Source organism: Stegodyphus dumicola, chromosome 9, assembly GCF_044657685.1.
Source record: "Stegodyphus dumicola isolate Sdum_Otavi_A_Nest chromosome 9, ASM4465768v1".
In the NCBI taxonomy this organism is placed as follows: Eukaryota; Metazoa; Arthropoda; class Arachnida; order Araneae; family Eresidae; genus Stegodyphus; species Stegodyphus dumicola.
Window position 1 is genome coordinate 11,152,121 of NC_140776.1, and position 23,716 is coordinate 11,175,836.

Below are 23,716 nucleotides of genomic sequence, written 5' to 3' on the forward strand. Positions count from 1 at the left end.
TGCAGTGTAAGAATTCACGTCACAATATAATTAGCAAAGTTGAAAAAAACAATATCACAGAGAATGGGAATATTAATTGTCCGCAAAATTTTATCTGAAAACGGCCGTTTTAATGTTATAAAAAAGGTATGAATTCTACACTGAACTGGTCGTAGCCTATTGGAAAACAGACATTTTCTTGAAACTTTGGATTTTATGCAAACCCGAGCTTTGCACACATCACTGTAATAATGAGAAACAAATCTTGTCGTTACTTTGTAATTCCGTGTCACGCAAATTCTCGTAAAAGTTATGATTAGCGGACAGAAAAACGTTTAATTTAATATAAATGTAGACAATTGCTTGAGTACAACCGAGAACCACAATGGTAACTGCAAAGCAGTCTCGAGTTTCATATGATTTCTGCAATCATGCATTTAAAGATTATTACATTTGAGAGTGTGTAGAGTCATTAGGATTTTTTGAAGCATGGTGTATTGAGAATACGGTAAAGCGCACTAGGGCTATCTGCCTAAGGGGAGGGATGCTTTCGTGGAGGACTTTCTAGAGGAAACTGGCTCGTATACACGTTACACATGGGGAAAAACACGAAAACGCCCATGCAGCCAGCCCGTTCGCGAGATTCGAACCTCGGACCGAACTACCAGTGTTCAGATTTTATCGCTCGGCCGCTGATGGGGCTTTTTTTTTTTTTTTAAAATTTTTTTAAGCATTTGACATGAAAAATCAGCAATGCCGTCGCCGGGACTCGAACATCTCGAATACGATTCGAGTGAGCTACCGTTACACCACGATGGCATGCCGAAAGAAGAGAGAAAATAACATATATACTCCTCTTTTTAAAGGACGACTGGGGTTTAGGGAACCCAGTCGACAAATCCTCGCGGTGAAGAACCATCATCCACCCCGTTTTAGTTCGGGCGCCAGTGTAGAATCGTTAGGTTATTTTTGAAGCAGGAGACATAGAAAATAAGCAATGCCTTTGCTGGTACCTGAACCTCTCGAATACTCTCCGGTGTGCTATCGTTACACCACGAAGGCATGCAGAAAGAATGGAGAAAATACCTTATATACTCCCCCTTTTCAAAGGGAGGCTGAGGATTAGGGGATCCAATCGCCAAATTCTGGCGGTTAAGAATCATCATCATCCACCCCCTTTTAGTTCGGGCGCCAGTGTAGAGCCGTTAGGATTTTTTTAAACGTGAGACATGAAAAATTAACATTGTCCTCGCTGGGACTCGAGCCTGGACCTCTCGAATACGCGGCGAGTGTGCTACCATTACACCATGAAGATGCCTTCGTGGTGTCATTTTTGTTTGTTTCAGAAAGGAGGGACAAAATACTGTAAGGAAGGAGAAAACATAGGCCTGAGCGTGGCCTGTTATGACCTTCAGACCATCTTGTTCGGTTAGGTAGGTCGGGATGCGCCCGCTTCTGGTACCTTAAGAGTGAAAGTATGAGGAATAGAACAAAATCTGAAAAGAAAAATGATTCACCTTCCAAGAAACGCAGACGTATTTTCTCCTTCGCGGGACATAAAAATATATATTAAGATGCTTTAAAAACTCTCCTTCTCCTTTAAATACACAAATTATTTAAAACGACGGACGTTTTTTATTTACTTGTTTACAGAAAAGAAGAAAAAGAGTGTTTACTAACAATATAAGAAAATGAAACGGACCTGGTGAACCGGATGCTTTTTGGCGATCTGTCTTGGTGTAAGGTTCGAGTGTGCAAGTCAGGTATGATAATTGGGCCGAGAGGTTCATTCGAGATGAGCTTATGCGATGAAGCGTGCTCGTTGGGCGTCGCTCCAAATGAATTAAACATAAGAGAGGAGAGAGTTCACAGGACTCGTGACAGCTGATCCCAAAACAACGCGCCAAATCTGTCAGTCTTGCTTTTCAAATTAAGATTCGACGTCGTTGAAAAGAGCGTAAAATTTCTTTTCCTCGTTCAGAAAAAAAAAAAAAAAAAAAAAAAAAAAAACTTTCGATTCTTCGTACTACTGGGGGGCGTTTCTGTTGTGATACTTCGTAGTAATTTTTGTTTGTTTATTTCATCATTTATATAGGATTCTACAGTATAGATTTCAGTCGAGTTAGGATGAAATGCATGCCGCTAATATGAATGAACCGAAAGCATAGATTTCGTCTCAGAAGAAATACATGCCACTATAATAAAATTTTATTTACGATCAAAGTAAATATGAGAGAGAAATGAAACCCAACATAGTGAAGAACTAATATATGGCGCTAGGCCTTATTTTTCATTGATAATAACGATGACGGAAATGTCTATAATCCTCAGTTATCATTAAGTTATCTGAATTATACGTATTATAAATTACATCGATTAGAGGTATTAAAAATAAAAGAAAGACGCAGTTAATTAAAAATACATAAATTATTCTGTTAAAACGCTGTTAATTATATGCATATTTTAATTTTATGAATTAATTACGGATCTTAGTTTCCTTCGAATGGAAGCCGCAGACGACTGCTAATTTTCTACAAAGCGTGGATAGAAATCTTTTACCGTCTGGGATGACAAATATCTGTTTGCCTTTTTAGTACAATAAGGCAGTGTATATGTTACCGTGAAAGACCGAAATTGGAGAATGTCGACTTTCACCGGAGAATGTCAGCATTCACCAAATACGTCGGTGAAAGATCGAATATTGCATTACATTCTTGTACATTCGGACCCTCACCGGTGCATGTCGACAATCACAGATATCTTCTGGTGTAAGCCGAAAAGAGAGGAGTATATGTACACGCTGTCATTGCAAAAGGAAGTTTTCCACAAATAAATGCAGTTGTAAAAGCAAGGCCTCTTGTGCAATTCAAAATGTCATAATAGAACTTCTATTATTTTCCATTCTCATTTTGAATGTACTGTGTGTTTTAAGTTTTTAAGTTCTTAAGTTCTTATTTTAAGTCTCAAGTGCGTTTTTTCGCGGCTGAATTACGGAGCAGAAAATATAATATTCTTATATGTTCAACATTCACATGGTAAATGTCGACATTGACCGGTGTAGTCAGAAATAAGAGTATTTGGAAAATATTTCGGACATACACCAAGCGACTCTGTAAATGTTGACATTCGCCGGTGAAAGTCGACACTCTCCAGATTTCGGTCTTTCACCTTAACATATATCAGGATTGTTCGCATAAGGGGAGGAATGTGTTCGTGGATGATTTCCCAGGGATAAGCGGCTTGTCCTTACTTTCCACATACGGCTAACTAACCTATTCGCATCGAAGGAAGACAACGTGATGAGTCCAGATCAAGTGCCGTTTACTCTTTCAATCAGGCTGCTATGATTGCTAATTGCTACGAGTGCTGCCTGCTATTTCTACTTTTAATTTTCAGTTTTCACTTAAGAATTTTACACAAATAATCGTCAGAAACCGTTAAAAATAATTTGCGTATCATTTAATCGGTTTCCTTTGCGTAAAATATTCAGAGGCAACAGTCTGAAAAGTGATTCAGCCATTTGTAATGATTCAATGCAAAATCTCATTTCGAGCCTAATAGCCTTTCTGAGGTAACCCTCGTTTGGGCTAAAATGGAAAAAGGAACAGGAATATAATAATGATGATGACGATAAGTTCACAAGTAACCTAATTGCTTTAATTATCTTGGAAATAATAATTTTGTTTCTTTATGCGTTTTTCAATACTTATACAACCCCTCTAAAACAGAACACCAAAATCTCGAGATTATCTGAGGTTGTTTTGATTGCTGGATAAAAGACTGCTTACGTTAAATACGTTATTTTTGTGATCGGCTATATACTATACGGTTAACTAGGATTTTTGAGGAAAATTACCGGCACTGCGAATGTTAAGGAATGTTGTCGTTTTGATTGCCAAAATTAGTTTCGACATACGCAAATAATAAATAAAATAGCATTGTGAAAATGGAAGAACGATGTTAATAAAACTATTACGAATAAATTTCTGCAACTTTAAATTATATTTTAAAAGTGTTTATGTTGATTGTTATTTGTTATCTCTTATGAGCTCTTGTAATTTCTATTAAATGAGAACGTAAAAACTATTCAATGATATCAATACTTGGTTTTGTCTTTTTCAAAGAGTTTAAAATTTTAAAGAAATTTTTCAACGATTTTGTTTTCCCAAAAAGCGGCATTCCTTAAATACATCTGAAAACGAGAGTAAAAAGTACTAAAAACATTATTTACAAGTATCAATTTTTTTGTAAATTATTATGAAAATGCTCGTACAGTGCATTGATTAAATTCCTGAAATTTTACTTAATTTCAAATTTTTAATGCAGTTCGTCGCAAAATGAAGTTTTACTGAGAATAAATGCACAAAGTGTTCGAAATGAGTATTTATTTTGTACAAAATTTCAACGAAAGTTAAAATGTTAACTAAAACAGCAAGAAAAATTCAGAAGAAGAGACTTTCGGCTAAATAACCTGAATTTATAAACAAATAGAAACGATGGTAGTACCTTGAGGGATTCTGGGATCCACCACTGTAGAACTCTTGGTGGCAGAAGTGCTTTTGATGGCGTATCCATTCATTTTGTAGTACTCCTTGGGCACCGGAGATACGCGGGTGAAGGACCCTACAGACGAACCCTCTTCGTTGATGGATTCTCGAAATTTGGCTGTTGGAGCAGCGGAGTAGGTTGGGGAGTAGGACGGTCTCCCGATTTCATAAGTTCTTCGCTGGGGAAAAGACGTTGTACGCTAAAAATAAAAAAGACGAGCATCAGTTTCAAGCTCATCCAGTTTTATCAATTTATTTCCGTTACTAGAAAAGCACTGATTAAGAATGCAATTTGTCTAAAAATTTGCAGTTTGCTTAGAAACCTTACGTACTATAGCTTAAATTAGTTTTCGTTTTCACGTGTAATGGTCCTGGTAGAAAATTCATTTAAGAACGGGGACGGATAACTGGTGGATCATGAATTATGCTTTAATTAAATATTAATTTTGTTGTTGTTGTTGACTAATGCTCACTTGTCTGACATAGTCAGCCCAGCCCACGAAATTCCTCGTGGCAGGGAGCACTTGAATACGCCCGCCGTTGGCAACAGCCTTGAGCAGCTTTTATATGACAGTGCGATTTAGCTCTGTTCCGCACCCAATTTCGATAGAGAGCACCATGGAGGGAGGGACGGGTCCGAAGGTCTCTCACTCCTCCCCCTTCCAACAAACCACACGAGAAGACTTTCGGCTCGCCGCATATTTAGAGTGCCTCCATGCCGCACCGACACTATTACACTTACATCCATGCCTTCTCCGGGATTAGAGCCCGGGCCCTTCGGCACGGCAGTCAGCGAGTCTAGCCACTATACCAGTTGGACGGCTTAAAATATTAATTCGACACTATATCAAAAATCAAATTTACAGGCTGCTCGAAAACACAACTGTGTCAGAACGTACATAGTTCCCCAACAAGACATTTTATACGGTGTTATGAGCTTAGGGCGCAGTCCGGTCCACCTTGCAAAACAAAGTTTGCCCTATGACCCTATACGGGCTACGCCAGTACAAAAATCACCGCACAACTATACAGACACACGAATCACACAATGCCAATGGCTTCTTTATTGTTATTAATAGTCTTCATAATCTTATATGCTATTCCTCTTGCCTTAAGTAAACCATTTTTCATAAAGTCTATGTTCGCTCCATCAATGCATCTGGTTAACTTACATTCTGTAATAAAGTGGACATTGTCTCCTACTTTTGTACGTACTTTACCTAAATCATTATCTTGAACATGGAATCTTTTTAGATAAATGGGTAATCTCCCATGACCTGTAATTAAATGATTCAAGTCAATGTCATTGTTAATATTCATATTTCCTTAGGAACAAAAATCTTCATGAAAATATTATTTTTAACAGACTTTTCCCATTGAGTCCGCCATTTATCTGCAATGTCACTTTTCATAATGTTAATGCATCTTCTCTTAGAGGCTTGTACATCGACAGTTTCAATCTCATTTCTCTTGATGCCTACTTTGCTAAGACACTCGCCCTGTCATTGCCCATACAACCAATATGGGCTTTAACCCAATTAAAACATTTTATACGGTATTTTTTCCCTCCTTTCTGCGTGCCTTCGTGGTGTAACGATAGCACCCAAACGCGTTTTCGAGAGTTCCAGTTTCGAGTCCAGGCGAGGGCATTGCTCATTTTTCGTTATTCCTACTTCAAAAATCCTAATGACACTATAGTCACGCCCAAACTAAATAATTAAAAAAAAAGGTGGTAGATCATGATTCTTCACCACCAGGATTTGGCGATTGGGTCTCCCTAATTCCCAGTTGCAATTTAAAAGGGGAGTATATAAAGCATTTTCTCCCACTTTTCTACATGCCTTCGTGGTGTATCGGTAGCAAACTCGGCGCGTATTCGAGAGGTCCAGGTTCGAACACCGGCGAAGGCATTGCTCATCTTTCATGTCTCCTGCTTCAAAATTATTTTAATGACTACAGTTTTTGCAATGCTTCCACTAAAACGAACTTCCCAACGCCAATCTCAAAATCTTTAAATCGCATCCATGAATGAATTTCGGTTCAAAGAAATAAGTCATATTTCGCCATACGATTAACCACTCGCCACGCTTCCGCCTATTTCTCATTCTAGACGTTTTTATTTCTTACACCCAATAAAGCCTATTTAAAAATAATAATTGAATAATAAAGATGATGATAAAGCTTTCAGAATATTATGTCACATAAATTCGAAGGAATTAAGTTTTTGCTTTGTACGAAAACAATGAATTTTAAAAGATAAAAGATTTTAAAGTTAAAATTCAGAGCGTAATAACTTTGCTTTTTCGTTTGGCTAAAATAAATAAATAAATAAAAAAATCTGAAAGCTTTCAGATTTTACCTTACGCCTAAAGGGGCGTTTTTTTTAACGTTTTAAGTGTTACCTTTATTTATGAAATACCATGTTCTTCGCACTTAAACCATAAAATCCCATTCAAGAGCAATACCGCAAAATAATTTACAAAGAGCATATCTTTAGAATTTCAGATACACAGTCTCGCGCACTGGAGATAAAAAAGTCCCCCCCCCCGTACAGTGTTGCCATTGCTCGCTTTGAAATTGTTGGGTTTCTTAATCAAAAAATCGTAAATGCTTTACAAAATATGAAATAGATAATAAAACAAATTCCAAATTAGGGCTTCCAGATGTCCATATTCGGTTGGAGGATTACGTTATACAAAATTGGATGGCGCTCGTTATCGTTGTTTTATCACAACGTGAGAAACATGCATATATTTATGCGGATTCTTCATTATTTAATTTCTATAAATATAATATAGAGCTCTAATATTTGGTGGTAACAATTTAAAAAGTGATTCGCTAAACGGCGAATGCCAAACGGCGAATGCCAATGCAAAATGCCAAAACGAAATTAATAGCCCCTCTGGGCTAATTAATATGGAATAATATAATTAATAACTGAAAATTAATTTCTATTTGTCAATTATTAATTATGTTGTGTTTTTAATTAAACATAAAATAGCTCATTTTAAATCATTAAGTTTCCTTATCTGAACGTATTCCGGGCATAATGAGTTCAGGTAATTGAGGTCTTATGGCACTTTCAAAAGCAGTGTTTTCCTTGAAAAGAAAACCTGAGAGGAAAGAACTCAGTATCCCACTGATATATCAGATTTCAAATACACGAAAATATCACAACTTACTATTTCAACTGACTGATTTCGAGTAAACTCGTATGAGTTAGACAGCCACCTGCTGCTTGTGGAATCCATACCTCGTTAGTTACGTTTTAAGTGCAAGTACAACAACCAGTTCCAATTCCACTACTTCCCGCTTCGAGTATGACCGATGAAAAATGAGGCTGTTATTTCTCAGTCGTCAGAGATGAATGCCTAATGAGTGAGAACTACGACCATGACTATAGAAAAGACTTTTAAAACTTGCTCCAGCAAATATGCTTGCGCTTGTTTTTCGGTCAAAACAAAATGTTAGTATCAGGGGTTAATTTCTAAAGTCAGAAATGCCGGAGCTCTATTTGTTTTTTAGGCACATTAATACCAGGGCTTAACTACTAAAACCAGCCCTATGAAAGGGCGTCAGGAAAGACTAACAAAAATAAATAAAATCTGAAAGGTTTCAGATTTTAAATTACGTCCAAAGGGGCGTTTTTTTTAACGTTTTGTTATTTATTAAATATGTTCTATGTACTCAAACTATAAAATTCAGTTCACCAGCAATATCGCAAATTAATTTTAAAATGAGCATATCTTTAGAATTTCCAATACACAGTCTCGTGTACTGGAGGTAATTTTTTTTTCGTACGATGTTGCCATCGCTCACTTCGAAATCGTTTAGATTTTCAATAAAAAATTCGTTGAAATGTTACTAAATCTGAAATCGATAACAAAACAAATTTCAAATTCAAATTAGGGCTTAAGATTACGTTATTCAAATTTTGATGGCTCTAGGTACCGTTGTTTTGTTGCAATGCGAGAAACATACATACATCCATGCAGATTCTTCATTATTTAATTTCTTTAAATATAAGATAGGGCGATGATAAATGGTGGCAACGATTTGAAAAGTGATACAGGCTTTTAAAGTTTTCGACGTAAAATGTCCAAACGAAATTAATAGTCCTTCAAGGCAAATTGCCCTTTTGGACTAATAAAAAAATTATCTGAAAGCTTTCACATTTATAATATTACTAATAAACAATAATAATAATTACAAATAATTACTAATAAACATTTTTATGACTTCGTACGTTATGGCGAAATATTCCCAAACAACATCGAATGCTTTTTCATAAGCAGGAAGTGTTCCTTGTTTTTGTCCATTCCGGCTTTAAACTTTCAATTAAATTTCTACTATGTTGTTGACGTACACTGAGAAAAAGAAAAATGGGACAGCTCTATATCTTCCGTTCTACTGGGCCGATTGACGAAATTCAAATTGCTTTTTTCATGTCTCGAAAGCGTAACAGGATATATATTAGATTTATATATAGCATTGTTCTAACATAGGTTGGTGTTGGTGTATTTAATTATGGCAAAGCACACTGGGGCTGTCTGCCTAAGAGGATGGATGCCTTCGTGGAGGACTTTCTAAAGGAAACTGGCTCGTATACACGTTACACAGGGGGAAACCCACGAAAACGCCCATGCAGCCAGCCCGTTCACGGGATTCGAACCTCGGACCGAACTACCAGTGTTTAGCGACTTTACAGCTCGTTTGCTAGTGGGCGATCTAACATAGGTGTTTTGACACAAAATTGGGCCTTTTCTGAAACGACATACAAATTGTTTTCCATATTTCGATTCTACGACTCAAATTATGCATAGATATTAAATTTTATAATTTTTGAGAAATTCAAAAATTTATCTTCGCGAACTTTTTTCAGTTTGCGCCAAGAATAATTCACTTGGCGAACTTTTTAATATATGGCAACCTATTTTCCTTTCCCTTTCATTGAGCAGGAGAGGAAAGGAAATTGCAGCGTTCCTACCCTTTTACATTGTGCATGAGCGGAAAAAAAGATGTAAATAGATATGGACACACCGTTCCTACTTCCAAATAATTCCAAATAAGAAAGTGTCTAAACCACATTTGATGTTATTATCCGCTTTCAACAAATATGCCAAATTTCAAACAGCGCCAATATATAAATTCTCGTATATCTTCGGAAATTTTGAAATTTTGAATAAAAAAACTAACTTTTTGCAGGTTTGCAAATAAATAAATAAAGAAAAAAAGAAAAAAAAAAAAGAGAGATTAATAAATGGAATATATACAAAACTCAACATTGAGACTAAAATTTTGAGAGTTTTTTTTTTTAAAACGACTCGTGCGATTTTTACAAAACTTGGCAGTTTAGCGTAATTTGAGTCATAGAATAGAAATATGGAAAAAAATTGGTATGTTATATCAGAAGAAGTCCGATTTTGTGTCAAAATACCTATATTAGAATAACGCTGTATATAAATCTAATACATATCCTAAGTCGCGATCTTTTTGCAGTCCTGTTCAGAATGATATTCTGCATCCAAAAACAATTAAATCTCCGACGGAAGCGTTCTTGAAATATCTCCTAAAGATAACATTCCTTACTGTTGGTAAATAATATTTAAAAAAATGATGTAAATAGATATGGACATAGTCCAACAATGATCGATGCTTGGTTGAAATGGTGCCTTCCTCAATTTAGATCGTAAGCCCCGCTGCCAAAAGAAACACTTTCAATGCCTCGCCGTCACCGATATCGCAACCGTCATACAACATACATAAACAGGTTGAGGTTGTTTTAACACTATGGAAATGTTTTGATTCGCACTCTCAGACGCTGTAACGAAAGTCTCGCGTGAAATAAAATATCGCATGTACCCGAGAGTAAAAAAAATTCTACAATTTGTTTTTCCTTCTTTTACGATTTCACGCCTGCGGAGTGTAAAAAAAATGAAGTTTATGAAGAGGCCGTTTTTCTTTTCCCGGTGCCCAAGGTTTCGAGTTTTATGCCATTGCCAAAAGGCGTGTAATATAAATAGTAGAATATCAGTGTCAGAGAATCAGAATAATTCCCGAGTGCGTGTGAATGTTTAAATGCGTTTATACAACTCTGTTAGGAATAACAAATTATCGGACATTTTGCATGTAAAAAAATTCAATTTGCTGTTGCTGTTGTTGTCTTGACCATGAAAAAAGCGCTAAATGGAGCCAAAAGTCTACAAGACAAGCCTTGTCAGGTCTGGAGCCTGAGGACTATAAAGGGTGGATTGTGCGTTTAATTCGATTTGTGCACAGTTTATATCAACGGACACCGACAGCGCAGTACGAAAAAGGAGAAACGATAACTAATATCCATCAACAAGAAACACTTGTCAAGTTCTAACGGAGGAGCAACAAGTTCAGCTGATCACCGATTGAGGAGGCGAAATGAAGTTAAAAGAGAAAAACATTAAAGCGTCATTCACAAAAATTGAAATGTTACTTAAAAGAATATGCTCTTTGTAAATCTAACCCTAAAAGGGAATCTTTATCCACTACCTTTTTTTTAGTTCGGGCGCCATTGCAGAAACATTACATTATTTTGAAGCAGGAGACAAGAAAACCGAGTAATGCCTTCATCGGAACTCGAAGCACGGGCCTCTCGAATACGCACCGAGCGTGCTGACCATTACACCACGAAGACATGCTGAGAAGGTGGGAGAAATAACTTACAAGTTTATAAATATGTAGAGACATTAGGTTGTTTTGGCGCAGGAGACATGAGAAATGCCCTAGACAGCACTCGAACCTTAACCTCTCGAATACGCGCCGAGTGTGCTACCGCTACACCACGAAGGCATACAGAAAGGAAGAAGAAAATACCTTATTATATTTAATGCCTTTGACAATAATGCAGATAGTGAAGGCTAATTAATAACGAATTAATTAACTACTAAAGTTCTAACACTTAATGTTAACAATTAAGATTTTAAAAATTATATACTATCTCTCACCGCTTAGCATAAAAATTATTCAATATCAGCAAGTAATTTAATAAGCTGAATATTTTCCCGTAAAACAATGAAGTTATCTATTTGTCCTATGGCCATCATATTAATTATACATCAAGTAAATAAAAAAAAATCATCCGCTGATCTGAAACTGAAGTTTTTAACCACAATTTATATAAATATTAGGTTAGTTTGAAGCAGAAGACATGAAAAATGAGCCCTCGCTGGGACTCTAACCTGGACCTCTCGAATACTCGCCGAGTGCGCTACGGTTACACCACGAAGGGATGCAGAAAGGAAGAAGAAAATACCTCATATATAGATACTATATTTAATGCCTTTGACAATAATGTAGATAGTAAGGGCTAATGAATAACGGATTAGCATCGCTTTTGCAGATGATGCTTTTCTAAAAGCACTACTCTGTATACGAAAGAAGTACGAAGAGAATGGGAAATTTTTTTTTTTTACTTTTATCGAATAGTTTATATAGTCACATAAAATGTGCATTTTCCGTTATGAAATGGAGAGGTCATGCATAAAGAGATATTTAATCCTATAGCAGCTGCTAGGGAACAAAGACCGAAATCCTATAATGCTGTTGCATATGGTATAAATGATAGCTTGGGGTAAGATTTACTGGAATCTCCTATTTTAAGAACTGTGAAAAATGATACTGCATCAAAAAGTCTTGCTAAAAAATATTCTGCAATCTGTGAATGTTCAAATCGATTGCCAACATTTTAATTGTTAGTAATCGATATCAACGGGAAAAAAAAATCTGATATGTATACCACATGACTTCCTTGTACCGAATATTAAATCATACGAACTTTTTTTCCTACATTTCATTTAAACTTATTTGATCGAATTTCATTACAGATATATTTCTCATTCAATTAATTCACTTCTCACTTTGAGGCAAGGCAAAAATACATAAAATTAAAATATCTTCGTTAAAAATTGAGAGAGCTAAAAACATAAAAACACCAAATGCAGTTAAAATAATTAAAGAAACAATTTTTACAATTAAAATAACAGTTTCTACGCAAAAAAAAAAAAAAAAAAAAAAAAAAGCAATTCGGCTAGCCGGCAAATTTTTCTGTGCATAAAACTAAAAGTTCCCTTTTGGTCCCACACGGCAAAAAGATACTGAAGTTGCAGAATGACATAATTCACTATTCTGCTAAGTTTTAAATGTAAACAAATATGGCTGCTATGGTAAAAAAAAAAAAAAAAATAGGCTTAGCCGCACCTAAACAACTTTTAAATTGTTGGAAATTCTACAACTATTGCATGCAGATTATGAAAAGGCATTAAAACGTTAATCGAAGATAAGAAAAACACAATACATCATTATTAAAGCAAAAAATGCCCAATTTACCAACATATAAGAATAATAACAAAACAAAAAATACTGAGCTCACGGATCCGAGTGACAGAGTGGTTATATATATGTATATTTATATATTTTTGGTGCGGCCGATTGCATCCAAAAAGGAAGATGCACAACTGCATGTTATAGCAGTCTTATATACAAAATGGATATTTGCGGTGAAATATGAAACCCGGAATTTTTCGTGCTTACAATACTTCCTTTACTTCGTAGAATAAAGCAAAAAAATCCTTTAAATTTCAGGCGAGAGCTATCTGCCTGATAAAAATAAGCCATTTGAAAAAAGAAAAAAATAATAAATTAAATAACGGATTTATAACTAACGTAATTAATTACTTATGTATTTCTCCAATCTTCAAGGCAACTATAAAACAACTCACAATTAACAATTATTTACGAATACTTTACGAGGACTATATAAAAATTTCAACTTTCTGTTTCCAAAATCAATCCATTTCTAAATACTGAAATGGAAACACTTGCCTAGGCTCAACAATTTAAGTAATTAATCATGTAACGATTTTTCCACACGTCTTGTACATTGATTGATAGGAGTACGCGCAAGTAACCATTGAAATTAAGGAATTCAATAGTTTATGTGGCTAGTTGCAAGTAAGTGTTGTGCAACAGAACATGGAATCGACAAAACAAGCAGCTGTTGCGTTACGTTTTCTCCCAAAATCTGGAAATTCATTATAACGCACTAAATTCTAATCCAAGATAGCAAATCTGTTCTGGAATATCTTTGAGAATTACCGTATTTGCCGGCGTATAAGACGCACTTTATTTTCATTGAAAACAGGTCTGGAAAACTGGGTGCGTCTTATACATCGATACTGCATCTTATTCATCGATACTCAGTTTTTGATCATATTCATTTCTGGAAATTTTCTCTATTCGGAGTTATGGGATTCTTTTCTTGTTTCCTAGCGGAGTGTGGGAATATTAGGTCCCAATCACATTATGTTTCGGCTACGCGGGACTTGACGTCGAAAGGGACACTTCTCACAACGCGCACAGTTCCAGAAAACCCACGTAGCTAGGTTACCATTTTCACTTACTACTAAGACTTGAACGCCAAACACTAATCGATTATCGCTCAGATTGGGATCACGTGAGGCTCCAGGAGCAGAACTTTCGTTTCATTGGTTGTCTCTACCTGGAACTGGGATCCAGCCGAGACGTTTGAAAAAATCCCGCGTAGCCGCAACATTGTTTCCGTAGCTAGGCGGGGCTATTTTTTCTAGGAATCCTGCCGTTTAAACCAGTACTACCAGAATCTCGTTTGTCAGAAAAATCCCGTCTAGCAGGGACTGTAGCCCATGTGTGATAACCTCTTTACAGTTACGTAGAGTTCAGTGAAAGCCCATGCACTGTCATCGACGATCACAGCAGGATTCATTTAAAACTTTCCAACTTTTTGTGAACGTCTTTTAAGTGCGTGAAGTTTTTACTGGTCAGTTTTCTTAAATTTGTCGGCAAGTTATGGCTCAAAAACAACGCCAGCATTGCTATAACATAGCATACAAACTACTTGTGATTGCGTATTCTAAAGAACATGGAAACAGGGCTGCAGACAGGCATTCAGGGCCCCACTCCGGCAAAGAAAATGATAAGAACTTGGCGGACTCAGGAAGAGGATCTAAAAGTAGCAACTCATAGACTGGGTATTTTCAGAAAGTATTATTTGTATTACTTTATATTTAAAATACTTAAAATCATTATAATGATCAGGAATAAAGTTTTATCCTTCAAAAATGTGTATTAGAAAGGAGGTGCGTCTTACAAGCCGGTAAATACGGTACTTAAAGATATGGAACTCAATAACACTTAACAACATTTCGCTAGTTTTACTTTTTAATTTACGAAGACTATATAAAATGTTAAACTTTGTATTTACAGAATTTTCAGTCCGAGATGGCTGAAGTATTTTCAGAACATTTGCAATCAAATTACATGTCTAGGATTAGCATTTAAGCAAGTAAAGCTTGATGACATACTTCGGTATTAAAATTTAACTTTGATATTAAAATAATGCCATATTAAATTTTGTCTCATCAGCAAAGATTTTCAGTGCACTTACAAATGTAAGAAAAGTGATAGTTTTAAAAGACATTATTTCTGGAGACTTTTTTTAGCGACATTTTCCCACGTTCTTTAGTTATGCAGTTTCCTTTATTTTTTTTTTTTTTTTATTTTTTTTTTTATTTTTTTTTATTGACTAAACTACGAGCAAGCGTTACAAATAAAGAATCCTTGTGATAAGAACATCATAAAAGTTATTTTGAAATCAGGACAACAAAACTCTTCTTTCCTCCTTCTAAGAATATAGGACATGAATTTAATAATCAACATTCCAGAGCAACTCACGTAACGCAGAAACATAATAATTCTAAAATAAAGAAATAAATAAAACCTTCCGTTATACACAGTGTATGGCAGCGCAATACAACTCACGTTTTCATACACAGCTTTAAAAAATAAAAATTTTCAAAAATCAAAGGAAAGCCGAGTCAAAAAGACAAATTCTGAGGCACCGTAACATTATTTAATACTTTTTTAGCCATTTCTTTGAAATACATTGAGAAAAGAATTCGACATTCGTCTCTTACAGACGCCCAAAAAATGTTATAAAAAAATTTCCAGTTGCTTCATCTTATTTTAGACCCTCACCCCCGTGTTACGGGGGTTATAAATATAAGAAGTTGTCATAAATATAAGAACAAAGCGATTTTTTATTTGCCTTTTTCAAACCCATCACCTAAAGCACACATCTCTGGTGGCTTCAGGCCAAAGAGAAAGGAGAGTACAAATATCACACAACAGAAAAAGCAACAGAAAAAGTCGCGCCGTCTGAGAGAACGTATGCCAGACACTAATCTTAGCCATCGGAGCCCTAATACCTGATTGCGACAGATAACGTACTCTCCAGTGAAAGTCTGAAGTTAAGTAGCTGAGATGCATTTCGGGGGCCCCTTACATATGGCCCATTCTGGTAAACGAGTGCCCTATTGTGGTGCGTCGCTCTTGGGTGGCTTACCATATCAGGAGAATTCTTTTCCAAGAATTTCTGCATTCGACTTTGCGGTACGGTCATTCCGATTTCACAAAAGACTCCTATTTCATCACCACAAAGTTTGTTAAGTTTCTGACAGAATTCTGCTCCGATTCAGAACACAGTGAAAGCCGATATCGTTAAAAATCAGTCAGAACTACAAGTGGAATAAAGAATTGGCTCTATTACAGTCCCAAATGGCGTACAAAACATATCGCCTATTTTGAAAAGATGTTTAAGAATTTACCGCTATATTTTTCTACAAGAAAAGCCATTTTTGGAGTGAAATATTTTTTTTTCCATCAATGAAAATGTATTGTGAGCTAAAACATCTTGAGATATAGGATTACTTTAAAAAGACTGATAAAAGTTGGTTTGAAATTGAAAAGAAATATTCTTCCAGGTTTCCATTAATAACAGAAAGTCACAATGGCTGTCAAATGAATTATCGAATTAATTTACTGTTGTAAACTTGAATTATTAAAATGCATTTTAAATTAAAAAACCCATTTTTTTTTATTTTGAAAAAATAAGTCTAAAACTGCCTTTTTTATTTAATTTTCTTATTTTCGCAAATCATTTGACCAAAATCTAAAAAAAAGAAAAGTCAACAATAATTGCAATTACAAGCACTATCAAAAACTATTCACCTGTAGAAACATTAGGTTGTTTCGAAGCAGGAGACTTGGAAAATGAGTACTGCCATCGCCGGGACTCGAACCACGGACTTCTCGAATGACTACTACACCACAAAGGCATGCTAAGATTGCGAGGAAATTACATTATATACTCTCCCCCTTTAAAAGGGTGACTGGGGATTAGCGAACCCAGTCGCGGAATCCTGGTGGTACAGAATCATCACCCACCACACTTTTAGTTCGGGTGCCACTGTAGAGTCATTAGGTTATTTCGGAGCAGGATAGATGAAAAATGAGCAATGCCCTCGTCGGGATTCGAACCACTGACCTTTCGAATTCGCGCCAATACACCTCAAAGGCATGCTAAGAAGGAGGAAGAAATTTGACAGGGGGGGCATTTAACTTGGATATATTGTAATACATTTTGTTACTCGGAACGCATTTCTAAAAAATCTGATAAACAACACATGACTTCCTTGGACGGAATATTAAATTAGGTGCATTTTTCCTGCATTTCATTTAAATTTATTTCCTCGAATTTCATTAGGGGTATATTTCTCGGTCAAAATTAATTCAGTTCTCACTCACTTCCTGACAAGGCAAAAATACATAAAACCTCAAAACACCTTTATTAAAAATTGAAAAATATAGAAAAATATAAAACACCAAATATAGTTAAAACAAAAAACAATTTTACAATTCAAGTTAAGTGTTTCTACGCATAAACAAGCAATTTGGCCAGTGGGCAAGAAGGAAGATTTTTCGTTGCACAAAACTAAAAGTTTACTTTTCGTCCAACTCGGCAAAAAGATTTAAATCGTTATTTTGCTAAGTTTCAAATGCAAACAAATATGGCTGCTATGGTTTTTTTTTTTTTTTTTTTTAAAAGGTTTAGCAGCACTTAAACGACTTTTAAATTTTTGATAATTCTACCAACTACTGCACGCGGATTAACTAAAGGCACACAGATCTTAACCGGAAGAACGGAACAACATAATTCAATCCTTTTAAAGCAAAAAAGGCACAATTTACCATTATATAAGAATAAAAAAAACTCAGCTCACGGAGCCGAGTAACAGAGTGGGTATATACTCTTGGTGGGGCCGACTGCAACCAGAAAGGGATATGCACAACTACATTTTATACCAGTCCTATATACCAAATTTCAACGTTCTGAGGCTACTCGTTTTTGAGTTATGCGAGATACATATATACGTACATACAGACGCCACGAAAAAAATCTCTTTTAAATCAGTTTGACAACTTTTTTTGAGGAAAATGTTCTTTACAGTTCCTTTACGTACAGATGTCTCGCAAAAACATCGTTAAATTGAATTTGACAGAGGTCAAAATGGATATTTTCGTTGAAATACGATACGCGAAAGTTTTCGCGATTACAATACTTCCCTTACTATTGTACAAGGAAATAAAAATATATTGAAATTTTAAAATTACTTTGAATCTTGAAGCGGAAGCGATCTTCTTATATGCCATTCAACATCAGAAAAAAACTTTAAACCTCGCTGTTTACGCGTAAATTATGCTGCATTCTGAATATTAGAATAATAACGGTTCTTTTCAAGTTCTCATTGAGCAGAGAAAACAGGTTTAGAATTTATGAAAGATGTACCCAGCAGAGAAGAACTGAGAGTTCAATTTTTGAACTGTCAAGTGAAACTTTCAGATTTGCATTTTTTACTCAGGCTGTATACACGCATACCGACAGAAGAAAGCGCAGTCAATCTTTCAAGAACTCTTCCACCAGTACTTCATATGTCACACATCACGTACGGCTGTAGAAAAAGGTTGACAACAAGTTCTGTTACTCAACACTTCGATAAAACCGGTTCAGAAGCGCAACTTGGCGAACACCTGAAATTAAAACTTTTGACTTGCTTTATTTACAAAGAAACTAAATAATACATTTTACTGGCTATAACAAAATAGAGGGAAAGTTTTCCTTGGTGACTGAGTATCATTCTTAGAATCTATTAATCCCCAAGTAACATCGAATACAAAATTATTGACTTAACTGTTTAATATCCGATGAAATCTTTCTGCGAAAGAATTATTTACATATTAGTTTTATAATTATTCCATATAATTTTCTTTTAGGTATGACCAAATCTGCTTTTACCTTCCAAGAAAAAATCTTGTTCCCTAAACAGTGTAGCTACAAATTTTACAAGCGAAAATAATGCATCACGGTACGAGAGCATTGAAAAAGATACTCAGGAATACATTATAATAAAACTGAGCTGTATATGAAAGTATTTGAGATTATGTATCTCTGCTTTTTTCGATTTTTTCCAAGGTTGTTGATTCTGTGCAAGCACCAGAGATAAGGCCCTGTAAAGTGGTCTGAGAAGCACTTACTCCAAGTTTAAAAAAAAGAGAGAGGGGGGGGAAAGGAAAACTAATTAAGTGTATAATAAATTAAATATTATAGTAATTAAAAAAACATTTTTAAGGGCATTTCTCGATTTCAGCTGTAAAATTTCAAACAGGAAATTGCCATTCCATCATTAAAAATTCAGATGTCTCTAGGTACCGTTGCTTTATCACAATGCGAGAAACATACATACATTTATGCAGATTCTTCATTATTAAATTTCTTTAAATATAACACAGGATGATAATATTTGGTGGCCAATAACTTAAAAAAGTAATTCGTTGTGTATAGTGAATCGATGCAAAATGCCAAAACAAAATTAAACCCTTCTGGGCTTACTATCTTATAAAATATACTTTTTGGAAGTACTTCATATAATCAATCTTGAACGACATTATAATAATATTTTTAAATTAAATGATAACATATTTATTTATAAATCACAACCTCCCAAGAGACTTGCAAGAAAATCAAAAAATTTCGTCCCTCAATATTTATTTATTACCTTTCGTATCAATATTTGATTTAGTAATGCCTTCATTTTATGTCTCCTTTCCCTTTTTACTTCAGACCATCGCCTCAGTCACTTCACCCTCGGCAAGACTCATTTAATAAACAAGGGTCTCAATGGGACAAAAAGACGTATAATATAAAACCGTACCTTTGCAAGAGAACGAAAAGCGTGAAAATGCTTGTTTTGCTAGGCATCCAATTGGAATTATTCAAATAAATACCTAGATAACGTAAAGTTACAAAAACGCTGGAGGTAATAATAATGAAATATTACTTCTAACGCGTTATCGCTGAATTCAAGTGTTTCAGCAGAGTCTAAAGAAGGGTTAAAATAGCATTTTATTCAGTCAAAGAAATAATAACAGGTGGCCCTTTCTCGGGCTCACAGGAAAGCCTCCACTCGAACTTTTAAATCAGGATAAGAAAATAAGAAACTAATTTAATACTAAACTAAACTGACTTACCCGAAGTTAAATACAAATACCTAACGTAGTTGGCCCTTTATTTAACTTAGGACTCAAGACATCTCTATCTCTGAAAGTAAGCGGAACCTTCCTTAAATACTACTTCTACCCCCCTTTACATTCAACGCAATTCTAAAAACTCAAGTCTGATGGTAGGGAGTTGTAAGTGGAAAACAAGAATTGAAAAGACAGGGTTTTTAAATTAAAAATAAGTGTTATAAAATTAAAATACATCTTACAGGGTAACAAATTAACTTTTTAATCAATCGGGAAAAACAAATATTTAATCTTACACGCTTCGTCTTTATTTCCAACACGCGGAAGTACCCGATGCCAGTTAAGTTAGATTGAGAGTGATGTATCTAACAACAGAGGGAAAGTTACCGTTGTAATCCTTCTCCAATAACGATGCAAAAAATAAGATTCATAATCATACATTTTTCAGTTCGATGCGATAAGGAACCCACATAAGAAATTTCCATAGAAAAAAAAAGAAAAAAAAAGTTTATTCTCTCTCATTATACCAGCAACAATGGCACGCAGTTTTACATGATTTTCGTCTTTCTAATCAAATGGTCGTAAAAGCTCAAGAAGTTCCACCCAATATTTCACCCATGTACAATTTTAGTCGAATAAATGTGGCAAAAAAATGGATCATAATGGGTCAGAAGTCAAAACGCGGACAAAAAAAGAAACGCACAAACAAAGACATTCTTCTTTATATAAGTATGTAGATAAATACTCCTTAGGTGTTCAGAAAATGGATACAGATGGGATTTTAGGGAACAGTCTGAGGAAAAATTAAACAGTGACTTGGAAAAAATAATATAATCAGCATGTTATTATTTATCTGCAACTAGCAGCTTCGCTGCCAGCCTTCATCTGGCTTTTAAATGTACCGGAAAAATGGCTGAAGGGAACACCAAACGCTAAATTTAAAAACTGCGTAGAATTTTACTCTGCAGAACAACTTCATAAAAAAAAGTTATTACGTATAACAAAATTACAATGAAATAAGCAATATCCCTTAATACAAATATTAATTATCCTAATAAATAAATTAACCAAATTCCCTTTGCAAAATCTTAAGAACTCAAATGGTATAAATCAGGTTAAGAACTTTGTTTCCTAAAAAAATCACTCAAAACTTTTCAATATCTTAAAGACAGTGAAATGAGCAATAAATAACATAAAAGAATACAAAAAATTCCGAAAACCAAAGTATAATTAATGATATTTTACTTTATATTTTCGAGAGAAAAAAATTACAATGAAATAAGCTATATCCCATAATACAAACATTAATTATCCTAATAAAAAAAATTAACCAACTTTCCGTTGAAGAAAAAAAATCATGCAAAACTTTTCAATATCTTACAAATAGTGAAATAAGCAAAATATAACATAAAAGAAACTCAAAAAACAAAAAATTCCGTGCAGAATTTTACTCTATAAAAAATGACAATGAAATATGACAATCTCTTAAAAACAGGGACATAAGAAATACGATGAAAAATTGTTGCCAAACCCATATTTCTAAAAGAATAACTATTCAAAATGATGCGATTTCATCAAAAATCTAAGAATAAGAAACAATAAGAAAGAAAAAATTGTTGACAAAATCACATTTTTAAAGATGTGAGAAGCGTACTCGGAAGCTTCATTAAAAAAATTTTTTTAATACAAAATATTATCATTTTTCCAAAATTCTTTTTGTAGAAGCAGTCGCAAGGATGAAAGTTTAAAGTGTCCAAAAATCAAAGAAAAATAAACTGTACATTTTAAAAAATAAGCTTTTTTAGAAAAAATCTCGTTGAAAAGGTGTTAAAGCTCCCTTTGTTAAATAAATTCGTATTGAATCTATTTATTGAAACACGAAATTTATTTTAAATTCGTAAAATAGCTAAGTGCCTGCGTTTCATGACGATGTGAAAATGGAGTGCGTAGAGTAAAATCTCGCTTTCCTCTAGCCCATTATGTCTCAAAATGACGCGATTTCGTGACAAAACATAAAATAAAAAAATTCGAATTTCGAAAAAATCGCTTCGAGGTGCACTGTCTCTTGTCTAGATGCACCTATGTACCGAATTTCGTAGCCGTGAGTCTATTAGCTTACGCGCAGCGCGAACGAAAGCACACACACTGACACACAGACAAACTCTTTTATTATATGTAGAGATTACCTATCGAGAAACTAATAATTTTGCTTAGCAGTAAGTAAATCAGGAGAAAACGAGACGTCGATAAATCGAAAAAACGTCTGAAAATCATTCAACCAGTTGATAATTTTTTAAATCCTTTTATACCAGACATGTGTCAGTGAACTTTCTCTCTCTTACCAGAAGACGCAAATACAGGTGGTCCACTTACGTTGCGCATAAAATTATTAGCTTTTCTGAAAAGGAAGAAAAAAAAAAAAAATCTGACACTGACCCTTCCGTAGACCGCCCCTTCGAGAGTGATAAGTAGGGAAAACACGGCCAAAGAACTTATGACAGGTTTCTCTGACAGTTCGCTCCTTTAAGGATCGATATCTTCATTCTGAAGTTCTTTCAACCGTGATATTCCGTCAGAGAGAGATATGTCATCTTCAACCCTTCCTTCCATCTCAGACCAGAGGGTGTTGAATTTTTTGTTTTGTTTTGTTTATTTTTTATTCTTCCCTTCACCCCCCTTGGGGGAGGAGACAACATTTCTATGTTTATGAGTTCAGCTTAAAATTTGCTGTTTAGCGATTCTACATCTAGCTTTCTTAACACGCACAAGGACGTAACGCACAAGTTTTTTTTTTTTTTTTTTTTTTTTTTTTTTTTTTTTTTTTACAAAAGGTTCTCAAAAACGCCTAAGCTGCAAATGGAAGAGGAATTCTGTTTGTGGTTATTCAGAGATGTTACACTTCAACTTAGAGCTGAAAAACATAGTTTACTTCATGTTCTCAGAATACAGTTTTTTAAAAATACATTATAAACAATGTATGTGTTACCAGCAAAGCTCGAAACGCCGGGATTCTATAGAATGCCTAGGCATTGTATATAATGCCGGACTTTTCTAGGTAGGAAATATCAGAATTGTTACATACTTTCCCTAGGCATTCCATATAATGACAAATGCTGTTAAAGGAAATGGAAAAAAAAAGGCTTTGATACGGCTATTACTTAAAAGATGTTCATTCCTCAAAAATACAAATGTTATTTTGAAAAATTAGTGAAAGATTGGTTATAAAAAAACTGTTATTGAAATATATAAAAAAAGTGAGATGATATTTATTACGTTGTATCATTTGTTATTTAAATTTGTATTTATATATTGATACAACGTAATAAATTCGTATTATCGATTAAAATCGTCATTTGAATATGCCGATTTTAATCGATTCTGCTGTAACTATTCCTTTATATAAAAGTGTGAATCTGGTATTTAATTCATAACGATATCTATTAACCTTGTGCAACTGTAAATTTTGTATTTCATTAATAATATGCTCTGTTAACCCTTTTGCTTGAAACTATTTAGTAAAATGAATCTTTAGCAATTTCCAACAAACAGGAAATTGAACTGCTAAGTAAGTCATAACGAATAGCTGTATTTAACTTCCTAGCACCGAAAATGTATAGTATCGTATGTAAAAATGTCTATGTAAAACTGTATGTATATGTGGCACTGTAATCTTTTGGAGAATTGTTAAAAGGGCCATCCAGCCTGCTAGCTGTAACCACGGTTAACAGTGTTTCCGAGTGCTCTTCCTCAAAACTGGAGGT

General features: G+C 34.7%; 1 protein-coding gene across 1 annotated transcript in view; it reads right to left on the reverse strand.

The window, feature by feature from the left end:
- LOC118192746 (uncharacterized) overlaps positions 1-23,716 on the reverse strand; it is a 198,372-nt gene that overhangs the window by 62,275 nt on the left and 112,381 nt on the right. The window contains exon 2 of the mRNA XM_035363762.2: positions 4,486-4,726. Within this exon, the coding sequence (XP_035219653.1) occupies positions 4,486-4,726 (241 nt within the window). The remainder of the gene's footprint in view (positions 1-4,485; positions 4,727-23,716) is intronic.